The 18,948-nt window shown below is 40.1% G+C and overlaps 1 protein-coding gene and 1 non-coding gene across 15 annotated transcripts in view; both read right to left on the reverse strand.

The window, feature by feature from the left end:
- Positions 1 to 18,948, reverse strand: part of PUM1 (pumilio RNA binding family member 1) — a 130,406-nt gene that overhangs the window by 27,305 nt on the left and 84,153 nt on the right. For 12 of the 14 annotated variants that reach the window (XM_030823268.1, XM_030823267.1, XM_030823265.1 and 9 more), the window contains 5 exons: positions 15,121 to 15,272; positions 9,127 to 9,265; positions 7,948 to 8,091; positions 6,776 to 7,072; positions 5,472 to 5,708 (listed from right to left, as the gene is read on the reverse strand). In XM_030823268.1, the coding sequence (XP_030679128.1) occupies positions 5,472 to 5,708; positions 6,776 to 7,072; positions 7,948 to 8,091; positions 9,127 to 9,265; positions 15,121 to 15,272 (969 nt within the window). The remainder of the gene's footprint in view (positions 1 to 5,471; positions 5,709 to 6,775; positions 7,073 to 7,947; positions 8,092 to 9,126; positions 9,266 to 15,120; positions 15,273 to 18,948) is intronic. The other 2 variants (XM_030823263.1, XM_030823262.1) reach the window with 1 other exon arrangement.
- LOC115837768 lies at positions 8,937 to 9,009 on the reverse strand. Its single transcript, XR_004032820.1, has one exon. It is a non-coding gene; the product is annotated as a small nucleolar RNA SNORD103/SNORD85 (small nucleolar RNA).

An 18,948-nucleotide genomic window follows, 5' to 3' on the forward strand; every position in this document is an offset into this window, starting at 1 on the left:
AGTTTATCAAATGTTTAAAGAAATAATGCTAATACTCCACAAACTCTTCCAGAAAATAGAGAGGGACGGTACACTTCGAAGTCCATGCTATGAGGTCAATATCACCCTGACACCAAGCCACAACACACACCTCATGAGAAAGAAAAACACACAACCTTCATTAACACAGATTCAAAAATCCTCAACAAAAATACGAACATACCAAATCGAACATGACCAAAGTAAGATGTATATCTGGAATGCAGAGTTGGATTAATATCTGAAAATCAATTAATGTAACATACCACATTCACAGACTACAGGATAAAAGCCACATGATCGTCAGTTAAGATGTATATCTGGAATGCAGGATTGGATTAATATCTGAAAATCAATTAATGTAACACACCACATTCACAGAATACAGGATAAAAGCCACATGATCGTCAATTAATGCAGAAAAAATGGCTGGGCGAGATGGCTCACACCTGTAATCCCAGCACTTTGGGAGGCCAGGGCAGGCAGATCATGAGGTCAGCAGATCGAGACCATCCTGGCTAACCCTGTGAAACCCCATCTCTACTAAAAATACAAAAAATTAGCTGGGCATGGTGGCGGGTGCCTACAGTCCCAGCTACTCGGGAGGCTGAGGCAGGAGAATGGCGTGAACCCAGGGGGCAGAGGTTGCAGTGAGCTGAGATTGCACCATTGCACTATAGCCTAGGCAACAGACCAAGACTCCATCTCAAAAAAACAAACAAAAAAAAAGCATAAAAAACAGTTGACAAAAACTAAAACCCATTTGCAACAAAAACTCTCAATAAACTTAGGCTAGAAGGAAATTTTCTCAACCTAATAAAGGGCATCTACTAAAAACCAACTGTGGTTATGCTTAATGGTAAAAGACAAATGGTTTACCCCCACCCCCCGCCAAGATCAGGGACAAGGGAAGGATGTGTGCTCTTATTTCTTCCATCTAACACTGTCCAGGTTGAGTGCCCTTTATCCAAAGTACTTGGGACCAGAAGTGTTTCAGATTTCAAAGTCTTTCAGATTTTGGAATACTTGCATTATATTTACCAGCTGAGCATCCTAATATGAAAATCAAAAATTCTAAATGCTCCAATGAGCATTTCCTCTGAGCTTTGTTAACTTTCAACAAAGACTTTGTTGATGCTCAAAAAAGTTTTGGGTTTTGCAGCATTTCAGATTTTTGATTTGGGATTCTCAACCTGTACTGGAGGTTCTACACAGTGCAATCAGACAAGAAAAAGAAAAGTCAGATTGGAAAATGGCTTTTATTCTTAGATGATATGATCTTATATGTAGAAAATCCTACAGAATCCACCCAAAAACCATTAGAACTACTAATAAACAACTACAGCGAGGCCACAGTATACAAGATCAATATACAAAAACCAATTGTATTTCTATAAGCAAGCAATAGTCTATCAAAAGATAAAACCAGAACACAATTCTATTTGTAATAGCATCAAAAACATATGCAATTAGGAATAAATTTAACAGAAGCAGTGCAAGACCTGTACACCAAAATTATAAAGGAAAATGGTTCTAGGACAACTAGAAACGCATGTGCAAAAAGATGAACCCTGACCTGACACCCAAAATTAACTCAGAATGGATCACAGGCTTATATTTAAAACAATAAATTTTTTTCGAGCAAAACATGAGAAAATATTCCCCCAAGAGTTTGAGTTAGGCAAAGATTTCTTCGATATTATTCCAAAACCAAGATAAATTGGACCTCATCAAAATAAAAAACTACTGCATTTTAAAAGACAACATTTTAAAAATGAAAAAAAAAAAAAAAAAAAAAAAGGGGGGGGGGGGGGGCCAGCCTGGCCAACATGGTAAAACCCCATCTCTACTAAAAATAAAAAATTAGCTGGGCATGGTGGCACGTGCCTGTAATCCCAGCTACTCGGGAGGCTGAGGCAGGAGAATCACTTGAACCGGGAGGCAGAAGTTGGAGTGAGCTGAGATCACGCCACTGCATTCCAACGTGGGCCACAGAGTGAAACTCCATCTCAAAAAAATAAATAAAATAAAATAAAGAAAAAAAGGACCCAGGAACAGTAGCTCACACCTGTAATCCTAGTGCTTTGAGAGGCCAAAGCAACTGCAGTTCAAGACCAGCCTGACCAACGCAGCAAGACTTAGTTTCTACAAAAAAAAATTTATTTTAATTAGCCGGGTGTGGTGGTGTGTGCTTATAGTACCAGCTACTTGGGAAGCTGGGGTGGAAAGATCCTTTGAGCCCAGGAGTTTGAGGTTACAGTGAGCTATGATAGCACCACTGCATTCCAGTCTGGGCAGCAGAGCAAGACCCTGTCCCAAACAATAAAAACGGGGGGAAATAGAACTCAAAAAGGTTTGTTTTTAGTCTGAACTTTAAACAATCAGTAATGAAAAACCATGCCACTCAATAAGTGATTTTTAAAAAAATAATAGGAAAAATTACTAAACAGGTCACTGATTTTGTTAGAAGATACTAACACATATCTGCCTACTGGGACAAAGTGTAAAAAAGACAAGATGGGGAAAAGATCCACATGAGATACAGGCTGATAAGTGCATTCAAACACTAGCTTTGTGGTTGGTACCATTAGCAACGTTAACTAAGCCACGCTGAGTTTTAAGGGGTGAAGTGTTCTTCTGAGTATTCAACACAATGAATATAAAATGCTTAGTAAGGCTGCTCATCACTGCTGATGGCTGGTGGCGGCAGTGAGGTAGTATTAACAAGAGAAACTATATTAGGTGTGGGCCAGAAAGAAACGTTAAGTTTCTTATACTAAAATGTCCTTAAGGCCTCTGTATGGAGATTGTTAGAAACCAAGTAGCACACCTCCACTTTCTCAAGGAAACAGACTGAGCTGAGGCAAAGCTGTGCGGAGACAAAGAGTTCCTCAGGAATGGTATGTACGAAACATGCACTACACACCACAGAAGTCCAATGCAAATGTACACTAAGAAACTGCTTGAACAAGGTGAATGTTTCCAAGTTATGTTAAACATAAAACTAGGCAGGCAACAAGTCATTTGACAAGAAATAACTCACACGAATAGTTATTTCCTTCTTCACAGGGAAAACAAAAATTAAGAGGTAGTATTACATTAAATTGCTGACACTTTAGAAAGAGGAAAGGTATCATGCATGAAAGTAGTATTTTTGGCTCCACTTCCACGCACCAAGGAACCACAGCGTTTCATTTTATCTTATTTTGAGACAGGGTCTTACTCTGTTGCTCAGGCTGGGGGGCAGTGGCACAATCTCAGCTCACTGCAGCCTGTCTCCCGGGTTCAAGCAATTCTCCCACCTCAGCCTCCCAAGCGGTTGGGACTACAGGCACGCGCCACCACGCCTGGCTAATTTTTGTATTTTTTGGTAGAGACGGGGTTTCACTACGTTGGCCAGGCTGGTCTTGAACTCCTGACCTCAAGTGATCTGCCCACCTCGGCCTCCCAAAGTGCTGGGATTACAGATGTGAGCCATCGTGCCTGGCCCATCTATTTTTATAAATAAAGTTTTATTAGAATATAGCTACATATTCACTCATTTACATTTTGTCTGTGGTTGCTTTCACACTTCAACAGCAGAGTTGAATATTCACTACAGACACCATCTGGCCTATAAAACCTAAAACATTTACTATCTGGCTCTTTAAGAAAAAAACTTAGCAGGTTCAGTTTATTTAGCACGTAGTACAGGATGACATAGTTCACATGTTTTTAAACCAAGAAATTAAAAGATACATATTTCTGGATTTGATAATGGACTGGTTCAAGATATCCTGAGTATATCATGTAAGAGGATATACACTGAAACTGCATGCTTTGGAGTCGAAAAGGCTTGATTCTAAATCTGTTCGAATCTGAGATGACACAGGCTAGGCAAGATATTTAAGTCCTGAGACAGGAAATAATACCTATACCTTCCAGTGTTGTATGTACAGGACCCAAAACCATTAACATCAGCAGGTAAATGCCAGGTCAATGAACATTAGTTCCTTCCTTCCAGCAACGTATCAAACTGGGAGTTTGACATCCCTCTCCAGATTTTGCATTAACCCCCAGTCTTTAAAGCCAGGCATTGTGTCATTAGGAAACACTGTTGTGCAATGTACCCCACCCCATCCCCGTCTACCTATTATGGACCTACTAATCAGGAATGTCACAGTAACTTTTATAAAGTGATGTTCATATATAACCTGAGAAAACAGTTCTACAACTAAAGTTCTTTCTGTATAAAACTTCAGGATATGCACACACATGCCAATGTGTATATATAAACATAGTTTTGACTTGAAACTCGCCTCTTTCTAACTCAAAGCTATCACTCTTAGGTCTAGAATAATAAGTCTATTACCCTACCCACTTCAGACTTCTCTTGAACCCTATAAATCACTTTCTAGTCTGCCTATCCAAACGAAGGCATCCTGTTTGTTTTTGGTCAAGTTCTCACTTCTGAGTCCATGAAGCCACTTTTAATCTTGCTGGTTAAAAACAGAATCTTCTTGGTAAAGTGGCCACACGTGCTGATTTGCCCAGGACAGTCCTGATTTAGGCCTATCATCACCAAGTAATTATTCATAGCACCCCCTTCCACTCACAAAAGTGTTCTGGTTTGCATGATACATTATATGGTGACTCTACATCTAGGACTCAATTTTCCCCATCTAGCAAATAAATCAGTACTTCAAACTTAATACATAACTGCGGGAGAGGAGTATGCACCATGCTTGAGATGAGAAAACATCTCCCATGTCCTGAAAGATTTAGAGATTTGCCACCAAAAAAAAAAGGTAATATAATTTTCTTTTCATTCTTACAGCCTGCTGCTTGGGATCCTCTTTTTCTCTCCCTATTTTCTAGAATCTAGATGGTAATATGTTAAAATCCATGCATAAAACAACCTAAATATTTAACAGGGAAATATACATCTCCTCATTAGCATACTATATGGTTTGAGAGTTTATATTTACAAAATATTTTAAAATATGGCAAAATTTTAAAAATAAAATGCTTTTTGTGAAAAAGCAAGATATTATATGTACATATAGCAGAGGGGAAATTTTGAAAAGAAATAAGGCAAAATATTAATTGTGGTGGTATTTCAGGTGGTGATACTAGGTGATTAAATTCTGTCTCTGTGTTTCCCAGCTTCACTGAAATGAACCTGTGTTTATATTGTTTACAATGAAATACTCTCACAGGTAGCCAAGGAATAAAATGTTCATACTAAAGCTAACTGAATATACAGGGAATGTACCCAAACTATAATAAAGCCAAAACTGCTATACTATCTATAGGTACAGCCTGAATAACATGAGGTATTTACGGAAGGCACAGAACACCCAGGACACTTCTAGTATAAAGGGACTGTCCTTTGCTTATGCAAAGTTCTTGTAATGTCATCGGTGGCAAGAGAGTTCTAGAGTTCAAGGTGGTGTTAGAGTAATGGTTCTTACCCAGGTTTAAGCTTGAAGAGGATCCATGTGAAGAGAGGGAAGGAGGTGGTGTCTGTGAATGTCCTGGTCCCTGACTAGGGAGAGGCATGCCCACGGGTCCAGGAGAGGAGGAAAAGCTAAGGCCGTTATAAAAACTGTGTCCAATGGGGGTCAAGCTGCTCGATGTCCTCTTATAAAGGTCACTGCTGCCAGTCAGGGAGTCACGGCGGGAGCCACTGCCAGTGTTGGAGTTTGCAACTAAAATGGAATTAAAACAATGCAGATAAGAACAGGCCTGTTCTTCGAAGAACAAGCCCAGTGACCTGTTCCTAACACTTTGATCCAGACTCCTTACCACCGCAAATTTGTCAGCAGAGACAGCCTAACTGTTAATGTAGCAGTACTGGGGGCAGGTAAGTAATAAAGAGGACATGGCTCAGGTTAACATGACCATCAAACGTATCAAATTTACCTTCCTATGGTGCATATTCTAGGATAAGGGAGGGTTAAAAAGCTCTGACGGCCACATGAACTATGGAAAAGGTGGAAGAAAATGGACTAGAAGAATGCCTTTCCTCAACTGAAAAGGTTCAAGTAGAAAAATGGGATACAGAAAAAAGATTTGTAAACGGGGTACTGCCCCACTACACAAGACTTCTATATGAAAGCCTGTTTTCTCAGTGGGTTCAGTCGAGAGTTAATGCTGCCCTCAATTCCAATTAAGATACTTTCTTTCACACATGCCCTTCTATTTAGGGATCACTTTTGTTTGTTTGTTTTTTATAATCTCTGCAATTATCCCATTATTCACCATACTACACTCCTGCTTTTTCCGTCAAAACATTAAAAATATCTTGGTCTAATATCCTTCCTCCTAATTTTCCACATGTCTACCTCAAATTCCACTCAAAAGACTGAAGAAAACTTGTAACTCTTTAAGGCCTGCAGGCCAAGAACTCGGCTCAAGTCTCAATTGTGGAGTATTTCAGCTCTGCTATCTTTAGTAAGTCCTCCTCCCTCAGTTTTTGATACCAATTTCTATAGTTCCCTCGATATTTTTCCCAAATACAGCAAAAATCTTCCCTAGATTTCAAATCCCTGAAAGAAACTGATTAAGTAAGTAGCCACATGAGCATGGATTGAAATAGGTCCCATCTGTATAACTTGATTTCAATACTCTATCATCTCACAGATTATGTGGGATGGCTGAATTCCCACAAGGCTTGGTCCAGATCTGCCTGTGGTTCCATGCATTGCCAGTATTCCAGAAGGATTGTAAAAATAATTAAAATTCAGTCTTAAGAGCATATCAGTCTAATTTCTACCTGCTGTTCCAAACCCTCCAAGGGCGGATCCCAGGGTGGCGCCAAGAGAACTGCTACTTCCGAATCCCAAGGATGTGTTGGCAGGCTGGGCAGAGCCCTGGGAGAAGAGGGAGCTGCTCTGTGAATTGCTGTTCAGAGAGTTGTTGCCGTAGAAAGAACTGGATGCCAGGTTGTTATTGGGCTGCTGCTGGGGCTGGGGCTGAGGCTGCTGTGTTCCTAAAGGGCGAAATGGTCCATTTGTTGCTCCAGCAAGACCACCAGCTGCTCCATTTGCTGAAGCTGCGGCTGCTGCAACAGCTATGAAGAAGAAAGCAAACCGTTTGGCTATGAAAGGGACTGGCCACATTTCCAAACCACATTTTTATCTTTTTTCAAAAAATCTTTTAATGCTGCCTATCTTTTCAAAACAGACACAAACCATACAAATCTGTCTTTGATCCCTTCGTACGAAGCTTCTATTTTCTGTTTCTACTTTCAATTTGAACTCAAAATACCACTAGAACAAGTTCACTATGCTGGTAGCTTTCAAGAGTCTATAGATTAAAAGGGGTATAAACATCAAATGTATCCATTAAATACAACTACTTTCTAAAATCTTAAATTCCATAAATATCTATGTTGAGGGTTTCTTCTAGAACCATGTAATGCATATACACATCCTTCAAATTCCTATTTTAGCACATTGCTATCTTCTAGATGTTCCTGTTATTGTTCCTAATTAAAAAAAAAACATATAAACACTTAGAGTAAAAAACTATTACTCCTCCCAACCAAATGTATTATTCTGTCACTTCTCACTACTCTTTCCCACTTCCTCCACTCCTGCCCCTGTGGCAAAAAACAACCCCTCCTCTAAAATTATCTTAAAATAATGACTTGGATTTCTGCCACCAAAGCCATTTTGTGTGAGTAATGCAACTTCTATGTTCTCAGTGGAGCCAGACCTTGCTTCTAACCAGCTGGCACATGCCACCCCCCACCACCGACCAACCCCCAACAAAAAGGAGAATCCACCTAGGTCACTTATTGCTTCTGATCTCTTTTTGAAACATTACAGGGTAGAACTGATATACTGAGAATTGCCGAAAGTGTATTTCAACATACTTTAGGAATCTCACTATCAGTCGCCACTTTTAGATCTCTGGCAGGAGTCCGCTCAGATGTGCGCTCACCTGCTTGTGCAGCTGAGGAACTAATGATGACTGGGGCAGGAGCTACAAGTCGAACGGGAGCTCCAAGACCATTTCTCGCGCCTGCATTCACTACAAGGGCACCAGTTTGGTCATAGTAAGCAGCAGGAGCCAGCACCGGATAACCTAGGAATATCAAGCCAACAAAGAAATGTGTATGTGAAACAAACAAGTATCTCCTGGGCACCAACATATTGTCAATAATCACAAACTCAGCTTTGGGGTTGAATTGACCTAGATTTATATACTGGCTCCATCACTTAAATAAACAGAGGCTACAAATGATTATAAAAATCATAGTACTTTCATACTACATAATAATCTAAGAACAAATATCCTGCAAAATAGCAGGAAAAATCTAGATAGGCTTTAAATAACATTGTCTTTCAATATTATGTGAGATAAAATCTCCAAATCCCAGTTTACGCCATATGAAAAACTGCAGGTGACTTCCTAAGAACACACAAAGGCTCAGTAACTAAAAAACAAATGAAACAGGTTAAAGTTATTTATTGAATTCATAAATGGCTCAGTTAAATTGGCTATGCTCTATGATCAGTAAAGGTCCATAAAAATACACTGACATCTCTTAAAGACTTGTTTCATATGTAGAACATCAAACTACATCTAATCCCATGCAAAGCACCAAACCAGCTGACAGTGAACCAAAAACAACATATATTCAAGATGTGTCTATATAAACGTGTATCTCAGAGGTAGGCAGCTAAAAAGGACTCCTACTATTGGTTTAAGAGAAATCTTAAAATTGTAAGGGATGACCCTATCAAGACGTACCAGAAATTTCTCACTAATCATGCTGTGCAAAAGCATCAACATAAGACTAAGCCTTGTAAACTAGCTTGGCCACTCCATCTGTCCCTAATTCTGAAACAGAAAACAGATAACCCGCCAAGGAAAAACCACATATTCCAAGCTGCATGGACATTTAGATACCTCCAATATGACTTAAGACTGGCTCAGAACAATGCTCTCATCAGTGAACTATAGTCTAAGTGAGGGCAAGTGTGTATCATCCCTGCCAGTCCCCAAATCATGACAAGCCTAAGCAAGGTGAAAGCACTGCTCATTCCCCTCTGTAATCACCTCAAACGTGCAGCCTTTTTCCCTGCCAAAGTATTAGGAATAACAATGCAGCCGCACCTGGCATGCCTGCTGCCAGACCTTGTCCAAATGCAAGGGCAGAATTCACTGCTGCAGCTGCCACAAGGGGATCTGTTTGCTGTCCCTGCTGGTTCTGGTTTGGGGTCAAAGGACGTTGGCTGGCTCCTCCACGGAGAACCTGGGAAAGGAAGACAGAAACAACTCAACCACTTTCTTTTCATTGGAGAAGACCTACCATATGCTCAGGTTGGGTCAACTGTTAAAACTTAATTGTAAAACATTTTCTCGATAATGGTTTTTATATGTCACAGCTGTTAGGGTATAAATTCAATTAATAACACTTCATAGAGTGGAATTTCATTCTACCATTCTTACTTTAAACACATTACCTTTATAAGCAGCAAAAAGCACAAAAAAGTGATGATTCATTCATTCAAACATTTTATCTCATCTGCCTCATAAAGTTCTTGTGACAATTAAAAGACGAATTTGGAATATCTGGCATCAGCAAGTGGTAGTGTTATCAAATATTTAATGCCTACCATGTGGCAAATGGGCAAGTGAGACAGAGCAATGAACAAGACCGACAAAGCCCCTGTCCTCATGGAGCTTTTATTTTAATGAATGAGACAGACAATAAACCATACTACATAATGTCAGTGCTCTGATAAAAAGTGGGTGAAGAAAAAAAAAGAGTGTAACAGGCCAGGCGTGGTGGCTCACGCCTGTAATCCTAGCACTTTGGGAGGCCGAGGCAGGTGGATTACTGGAGGTCAGGAGTTCGAGACCAGCCTGGCCAACATGGCAAAACCCCGTCTCTACTAAAAATACAAAAATTAGCCAGGTGTGGCAGCAGGCGCCTATAATCCCAGCTACGGGAGAGGCTGAGGCAGGAGAATCACTTGAACCTGGGAGGCGGAGGTTGCAGTGAGCTGAGATCGAGCCACTTCGCTCCAGCCTGGGGGAAAGAGCAAAACTCCATTTCAGAAAACAAAAACAAAAGAAAAGAAAAGAAAAAAAGAGTATTAATGGGGGTCGGGAGGGGTTCCAGACAGGATGAACGGCGGTAATTTACCCACATATTTAAAGTCAACTGAGTCTCACATGCACACAAAAGATGGAATGAGAATATTTCCTCTTCAACACTAATATATTTATCAAGGTCCACATGGCCCCAAATGAGTTCACCAGATTCGATTTGGTAGGGCTCTCACCTGACTCTATTTCCCTCTCAGAAATTCCACAAACATACGCATTAGTCAAGTTCAGTGCAGAATACCAGTTATGCCACTGTGATAAAGGATCTACATTTTCTTTTGGCGGCGGGGGGGGAGGGGCGGCGGCAGAGCGCAGGGAAGAGACAGGGCCACGCTCTGCTGCTCAGGATGGAGTGTAGTGCGGCACAGTCTCAGCTCACTGTAACCCCCGCCTCCCAGGCTGAAGAGATGCTCCCGCCTCTCCTGAGTAGCTGGTACTGCAGGTGTGCACCACCATACCTGGCTAAGTTTTCTATTTTTTGTAGAGACAGGGTCTCATCATGTTGTTCAGGCTAATCTCTAACTCCTGGGCACAAGCAATCCACCTGCCTTGGCCTCCCAAAGTGTTGGGGTTACAAGTGTGAAGCCACTGAGCCCAGTCAAGGATCTACTTTTTATTAATGAAACATAGACGTGAAAATGCTAGCAGTCATTATTATTCTGAATGATGTGAAGAATCTATCTCACAAGATCTACACACTCCAGCAAGCAAAAACGCAAAACCCACAAACCAAGGCTAAAATTACTAAAGTTCCTAACAATGTGTTTTGCCATATTGTCAAGTGTACAGTTCTTATCAGATCGCTTTCAATTTCACTGTGTTATTTACAGAAGTTAGACATACGGGCAAGAAAACGGGTCCAAATTACTCTTGGTACCAGTGGTTAAAAAAAATGTAAAAAGAGAAACACCACTAATAACCAATTAAGTATCTGTTAAGTGAGTATAAGGTGACCAACACTGTCCACACTGGCAAGAAGAGATGTGTGGACACTTAATTTGCCCAATCTTTTACTTCTATATCAGTAATAAGTAAGAATTAACAAATGATCTTGCAGATTTGCTGGAAATATCTGAAATAATGTCTTTAAGCCACACTGCCTGATACCTAGGAGATCATCGATAACCAATAGCGAATCACTATTATCAAGATATTATATAATTTGTTTCTGACCTAAAGAACCTAACCAACTTTGTAAGAGAAAGTGTGTTTCAAACTACACAGATAGAAGAGTCGGGGGGCTGTACAGGTGAGTTTTGCCAAATGCTTAGAATTTACATACCCTATAACTCAGAAGAGATCTCCCTCTAGGATAGGTAAATAGCAAGCACAGAAATATGGCAAATGCTAATAGTTCAAAATCGCTGAAGATTTTAAAAAACAATGAAAGCGTTGCTTTCATAGAATATAAAGAAGTAGGTTTATGTTTGATGAGGTGTTCTGTGAAAGGGCAGGCGTGGTAGAGTGGACAAGGTACCTAAAGAAAGAGGTAGTCTAAGACTATTGATGAGTCTTGTAACAAGGAAGGAAAACAGTGTTAGCTTTTTGTCCACTCTCTAGAAATCTGTCCAGTACCCCAACTACAAATAAAAGTCCTTCAGTTATCTGCCAATATTCATATATTTTCATTTCATCAATAGCTGTCAAATCCATGATTTTATGGAAACAAAATATACAGTTTCACAAGTAACGTTTTAAAGTCTAATAAAATCTACAAAATGACTGAATTTATAAAAACTGTCCTAGAACAGTCAGCTTGCCTAGAACACAACATATACTTTCTGATAAAATACAAGGGCCCAAAAGGCCAACAGCAGAGTTTAAAAAGAACCTCTCATTTTAATTACTATGACAAGGCAGTTTACCAAGAAAATCATATTTTCCTCAAATACTTAAAACCAGAAACTGGCGCCCAATAAAAAGGAACTAAAACAATGGCTGCTAATTAAAAACTAATGCTAAAAACTTCTTCTTAGTAGGGTTTGACAGAACCTGTAGGACATGACAGAAAACTGAAAAGTTAATGATTATTATGTCCATTTATAACAAAAATATATGCATTTAGAGAAGCCATCCAACTTGCCCTAGTTGTAGCTGGTTAATGGCAGAAGAAATACAAGATCTCAGATTTTCTTTAAGTCAAGACATCACAATATGGTCAGAAGACAAGTTGTCAAGACAGAGGCTTATGTTCAAATCTTAACAACTTTGTATTTGTGTGACCCTGGGCACACAAATTGTATTTCCTCAATCGATTTCCTCTCAACTATGAAATTCTATTCCATAAAACGAGAAGTTGTACATCTATCATAATTAGTACGAGAAATAGAAATTACACGCACAGCACTTAACTCTGTACAGAAAACTTTCAATAAACAGCAGTTATTAGTATTATTCTTGTTCACTGTATTAGAGCTAATTTTAAAACATGGTAATTAGTCTTCCAAATGCATAATAATTTGGCAGTCATTTAAACAAAAAGATGATCACACAAATAAATACAGACCTATCCACAAAGAGCAGTTTTCAAGAAATTTATTTGCTACATGCAGTGGCTCACACCTGTAATCCCAACACTCTGGAAGGCCAAGGTGGGCGGAACACTTGAGATCTGGAGTTCAAGATCAGCCTGGACAACATGGTAAAACCCTGTCACTACCAAAAATACAAAAACTACCCAGGTGTGGTGGCACGTGCCTGTAATCCCACCTACTAGGGAGGTTGAGGCAGGAGAATCACTTGAACCTGGGAGGTGGAGGTTGCAGGGAGCAAACATGGCGCCACTGCACTCCAGCCTGGATAACAGGGCAAGATTATGTCTCAAAAAAAAAGAAAGAAAGAAAGAAAGAAATTTATTTAATAGGCCAGGCACAGTGACTCATGCCTGTAATCCCAGCACTTTGGGAGACCGAGGTGGGTGGATCACTGAAGGTCAGGAGTTCGAGATCAGTCTGGCCAACACGGTGAAATCCCATCTCTACTAAAAATACAAAAATTAGCCAGGCATGGCGGCACACACCTGTAATCCCAGCTACTCAGGAGGCGGAGGTTGCAGTGAGGCTCACTGCACTCCAGACTGGGCAACAGAACTAGACTCCATCTCAAAAAAAAAAAACAAACAAAAAAAGAAATCTGGCCAGGTGCAGTGGCTCACGCCTATAATCTCAGCACTCTGGGAGGCCGAGAAGGGTGGATCACCTGAGGTCAGGAGTTCGAGACCAGCCTGGCCAACGTGGTGAAACCCCGTCTCTACTAAAAATACAAAAATTAGCCAGGTGTGGTGGTGGGTGCCTATAATCCCAGCTACTTGCGAGGCTGAGGCAGGAGAATTGCTTGAACCCTGAAGGCTGAGGTTGCAGTGAACCAAGACTGCGCCATTGCACTCCAGCCTGGGCAACAAAAGCAAAATTCCGTCTCAAAAGAAATTTATTTTAACAAATCACTCATTCTGTCAACAAATTATTTACTGAATTTCCTTATATATATGGTATGAGAACTGTATCTGTTGCCAAGAAAATCATTTTATAGTGTCCAAATAACAGGGAGAATTTCAAGACCTGTTTTTTTTTTTTTCTATAATTGTGTGGAATCTAAAAAAAAAAAAAAAATTAAACATACACCCACTGAGTAAGACTGATGTCAAGCAAAAAATTCTTGTTTGGATCATTTAATACATTCATATATGAGCAGGGTGTTTTGTCTCAAATGACAGCTTTTATCTGAAAATGCGTATCAAAGCCTAAATGCTGATTTCATTTGCTCCAGAAAAACTCCATTACTAGGAATTTTTTCCAAGGATAAACTTATGTAAAGGATGTTAATCAGTCTCATTTAGAACACCAAAATACTGATATAAATGAAATATCAAATATAATAGACTAGTCAAAATAAAGTATCCTTTGGTGGATTTAAATGTACCTAGTAAAAGTGTCATTTAAAAGAACACTAAATAACACAGTAAAGTATGAAATCAGAATGTAAAACCACGTGGACAGAATAATGACAATTTTGTAAAATATTAAATAATAAGGCTAAAATAACAGATACCAAACATATTAGCATTGGTTTTCTGACATAAGGATTTAGGGTAATTTTTTTTTTTTTCAAGTTTTCTAGTTTTCCACAGTTTCTATCAATAAAGAGGTGTTATTGGCCAGGCGCGGTGACTCACGCCTGTAATCCCAGCATTTTGGGAGGCCGAGGTGGGTGGATCACGAGGTCAGGAGTTTGAGACCAGCCTGACCAACATGGTGAAACCCCATCTCTACTAAAAATACAAAAATTAGCTGGGCATGGTGTAGCGTGCCTGTAATCCCAGCTACTCAGGAGGCTAAGGCAGGAGAATTGCTTGAATCTGGGATGCGGAGATTGCAGTGAGCTGAGATTGCACCACGGCATTCCAGCCTGGGCGACAGAGCTAGACTCCATCTCAAAAAAAAAAAAAAAAAAAAAAAAGGTGTTATTCTAGCAATCAAGGAGGAAATGACCTGTTTAAAAAGATGTAGTTTTGCAGTTTACTGTCCTTTTCTCAACTCAAATAAAAAGCTAACACAGATATGATAGGTTTAAGATTTACATCCAATCCAATAGGTACTATAAATAAGCACTCTAAAAATCTAGTACCCCTGCTTTGGTGTCAAGCCCCTTGCAAAACCCTGAAATGATCTGAAAGTGGTGCTTAGCAAGCAACTACAGTATGGCAGAAACAAAATTTTACTATAACTTTGAAGATCCACTTTGACACTTGCAGCTAAGCAATTTCCCTATAGGTGAACTGGTTAGTATCATTACCCCACCTAGGTACAGTAGTGTCTAATATACAAAAGACATTCCAAAAGAGTAGTTAAATCTGAGCCTGAACTCAGACACACACACACATACATACAAGAGGAAATCCATGCATTCAGTGTTTTTCTGTTAGGTGCAATATCACCTATTAATTATCCACAATACTACAATTCCCACTTAGAAGAGGTAAATTTTGTCTACATTTACCTGCTGCTGTCCTTGCTGAGCCTGTGGGGTGGTCTGTTGATTAGCTGAATTAGTTGCTGCAGCGGCAGCAGCAGCTTGCTGCTGGAAAAGACTGGCAGGGTAGACTCCCCAGGGAGTAACTCCATAATACTGGTGAGGGACCACAGCTGGGCCTAAAAATAGCAAAGGAAAGGTAAAGAAAGTCTGAACTACTGAGGCTCATCTCAGGCTTTCCAAAATTACATCTGACTCAATAGATCCTACTGTAAAATATTAACTTAAAAGTATATATTAATTTCTGCTAGCTAATCATTAACTCTTTTTAAAGAATAGTAAACATTATATGAGATCCTTATGCCAGTCTTCTAATATAATCCAGGCCTAGAGAAGAAGCAGTGAGGAATGAAACATGAGAAAACTAAAAGGGGGAATCACTGATAGAAGGGTTCAATTTAAGAACAGATGGAGGATGTAGGATAGATAGAGACAATATCTTTTGGTAGAAGGGAGTAAATGGAGGGTTTGTGTGCTTAAAGTGATGGAATAGGCAAAAGATTAGGATGTATCCCATGTTCAATGATAATGGCACCTAAGGTGATTTAACGGAGTGCTGGTGTTTCATTAACTCCAGAAAAATGAACATCTATCAGTCTGACAACAAAGCCCAGACACTCAACTGAACCTCCACTGCAACTTCAAAGTTGTTGTTACTGTTTGTTTTTGTTTTTTTTTTTGAGACAGGGTCTCTCTGTCACCCAGGCTGGAATGCAATGAGGCAATCTCAGCTCACTGCAACCTTGACCTCCTGGGCTTAAGTGATCCTCCCACCTCAGCCTCCCTAATATCTGGGATTACAGATGCATGCCACCATACCTGACTAAATTTTTTTTTTTTTTTTTTTTTTTTGTAGAGGTCTATGTTGCCCCAGGCTGGTGTCGAACTCCTGGGCTCAAGCAATCCATCTGCCTTGGCCTCCCATACTGCTGGGACTATAGGCTTGAGCCACCAGGCCTGGTCCTATTACTATTTTTAAAGTCACAAAGGCATTCAACACAACTATATTCAGACACTGATATGTGAAATTTTAAATTTAAGTCAACGTTGAACACAAACAGAAACAAAAAATATAACACCTTGACTTGTTACAGACCTGCTGAGAACCTTAAAGAAAATTAAGCATTCTCTGTAACCCCAGCATTATGGGAGGCCAAGTTGGGCAGATCACTTTGAGGCCACGAGTTCGAGACCAGCCTGGCCAACATGGTGAAACCCCATCTCTACTTAAAAAAATATATAAAAAATTAGCCGGACATGGTGGCAGATGCCTGTAATCCCAGCTACTCGGAAGGCTGAGGCAGGATAACTGCTTGAACCCAGCAGGCAGAGGTTACAGTGAGCCAAGATTGCACCACTGCACTCCAGCCTGGGCAACAGAGCAAAAAGCGTGTCTCAAAAAAAATTTAAGCATTCTGCTTTAATCCAAATTATCTGTTCATTTTCTTTGGCAACAAAGTACAGCTGCAGTAGGCCACATAAAGTACACAACAGAGATGTAACACAGTTATGCAGATAACAACCCAAGTGTGGCAGAAATCTAATCATAGAATTCTATGACGAAGCTGGTAGCAAGAAACACCAAAGACACATCTGCTAACCAGGAAACGGGCTCAAAGCCAATTCTTCCAATCTGCTGAAACATATCTCCAAACTGAACTTCCTTAAAGCACAGAGTTAAATATTTCCAACTTGATTCATTAACAGTAACCAAACCTTCCTTACACTGAAGTTCTGAAGAGCTGTTTCAAATATTACAGCTACTCTGATGCAACAGCTAATTCTGGAGAAACACATACTTCATTAAGCCAAAATAAATAGACACATATTCTTGTTTCCCCCATTTTAAGCTTCTAAAACACAAATAAGTCAAATTGTACCACTGCCCAATATAAATATGTTTTGACATTTCTAATTTGGTGTTTTCTATACCTGTGGGCTTAAAAAAGATTAAGAAGCTCTGTTTACAAGCAAGGGTGCATGCACATTGAAACACTATAGCTGGGTACAGAATAAAGGTGTTGCTAAGAAAAGTTGTGACACTATGAACTATTTTACTATAAGAAGAAAAGGGGTTAAAACATTTTTAATTTGTCAGAAACTGAACAGCCTAAAAGCCATGTATACAAGTTAAAAAAAAAAAAAAAGAGTGATAGAGCCTCATACTCATCTGATTAGTGTTTATAAAGCAGGGTGGTCTTGGGCAGTTAAAGAAAAAAATAAGAGAAAAAACACAAAAAAAAGATCCTAACGGTGCCTTACTTTCCTCACCTGTAAAAATGGGTAAACAGGTAGAGTGTTCCTTAACCAAAGTGCTTGGGACCAGAAGTGTTACAGATTTCAGACTGTAGACTATGTGTGTATGCAAGAGTTATCTTGCAGATGTGACCCAAGTCTAAACACAAAGTTCATTTATGTTTCATATACGCCTTATACACATAGCCTGGGGGTAATTTTACTTTTCCGTTGGGGATGCTGAATAAATGAACTGTGTGTTATATGCCTGTGGTTTTGACTATGACCCATCACATGAGATCAAGGTCAAGTGTGGAATTTTCCACTTACGGTGTCTGGTTACTACTCAAAAAGATTTTGAATTTTCAGATTAGGGATGCTCAACCTGTAATGCATGTTGGGAGTACAGCCGTATCTACCTTGAATGAGTGGTTGCAACCTGCAATAATAGTGCCAACGCTCGCCCAAAAGCCAACAAAAGCGAACCTCTACTGGGCAAGGACTGCTATTACCACTAACATCTGCATTATTCTCTAAATGTTCTCAACTGGCATTTCTACTACTATACTCGGGTCACATGGCCTAAGGTTAAATTTAGGAAAACACCCGAGGGCAAATCAACTGAGCTTGGTACATCAGGACGCCTACTTCAATTCCGGTGTGACTGACACCCTCTAAGAATACACATTTTCATAGTTTTAACAGTTAACATTTCCTGTTATTTGTGAAAGTATTAACTCATTTTCACCCTGGCTCAACTGACATATACAAAAAACAAGATTCTGATCACCAAACTACCATCTCAGTGACAGCAGCAGTGTCAACCCTCAGACCAGTTCTTTGTTTCAAGTAACATAAATTAGTAAAGACTTCTAAAGAAAGTACAGAAAAGACAATTCAAGACAGACAGCACAGGCATTCTATACACTATAGTGAAGCATATGCATGAGCTTTGGAGTTAAACCTGGTTCAAGCCCCAACTCTACAACATTTAAATTGTGTGACTTAGGCCGGGCGCGGTGGCTCACGCTTGTAATCCCAGCACTTTGGGAGGCCGAGGCGGGTGGATCATGAGGTCAGGAGATCAAGACCACGGTGAAACCCCGTCTCTACTAAAAATACAAAAAAATTAGCTGGGCGTGGTGGCGGGCGCCTGTAGTCCCAGCTACTCGGAGAGGCTGAGGCAGGAGAATGGCGTGAACCCGGGAGGCGGAGCTTGCAGTGAGCCGAGATTGCGCCACTGCTCTCCAGCCGGGGTGAAAAAGCGAGACTCCGTCTCAAAAAAAAAAAAAAATTGTGTGACTTCAAATGAGACAGCTGTCTCTAGGTTGGGCACAGTAGCTCACAACTGTAATCCCAGCACTCTGGGAGGCCAAGGCGGGTGGATCACTTGAAGTCAGGAGTTTGAGACCAGCCTGGCAAACATGGCGAAACCCCATCTCTACTAAAAATACAAAAATTAGCCAGGCATAGTGGTGGGCGCCTGTAGTCCTAGCTATTCAGGAGGTTGAGGTGGCAGAATCACTTGAACCCAAGAGGCAGAGACTGCAGTGAGCTGAG

The sequence above is a fragment of the Nomascus leucogenys genome, chromosome 12 (genome assembly GCF_006542625.1).
Source record: "Nomascus leucogenys isolate Asia chromosome 12, Asia_NLE_v1, whole genome shotgun sequence".
NCBI classification, from domain to species: Eukaryota; Metazoa; Chordata; class Mammalia; order Primates; family Hylobatidae; genus Nomascus; species Nomascus leucogenys.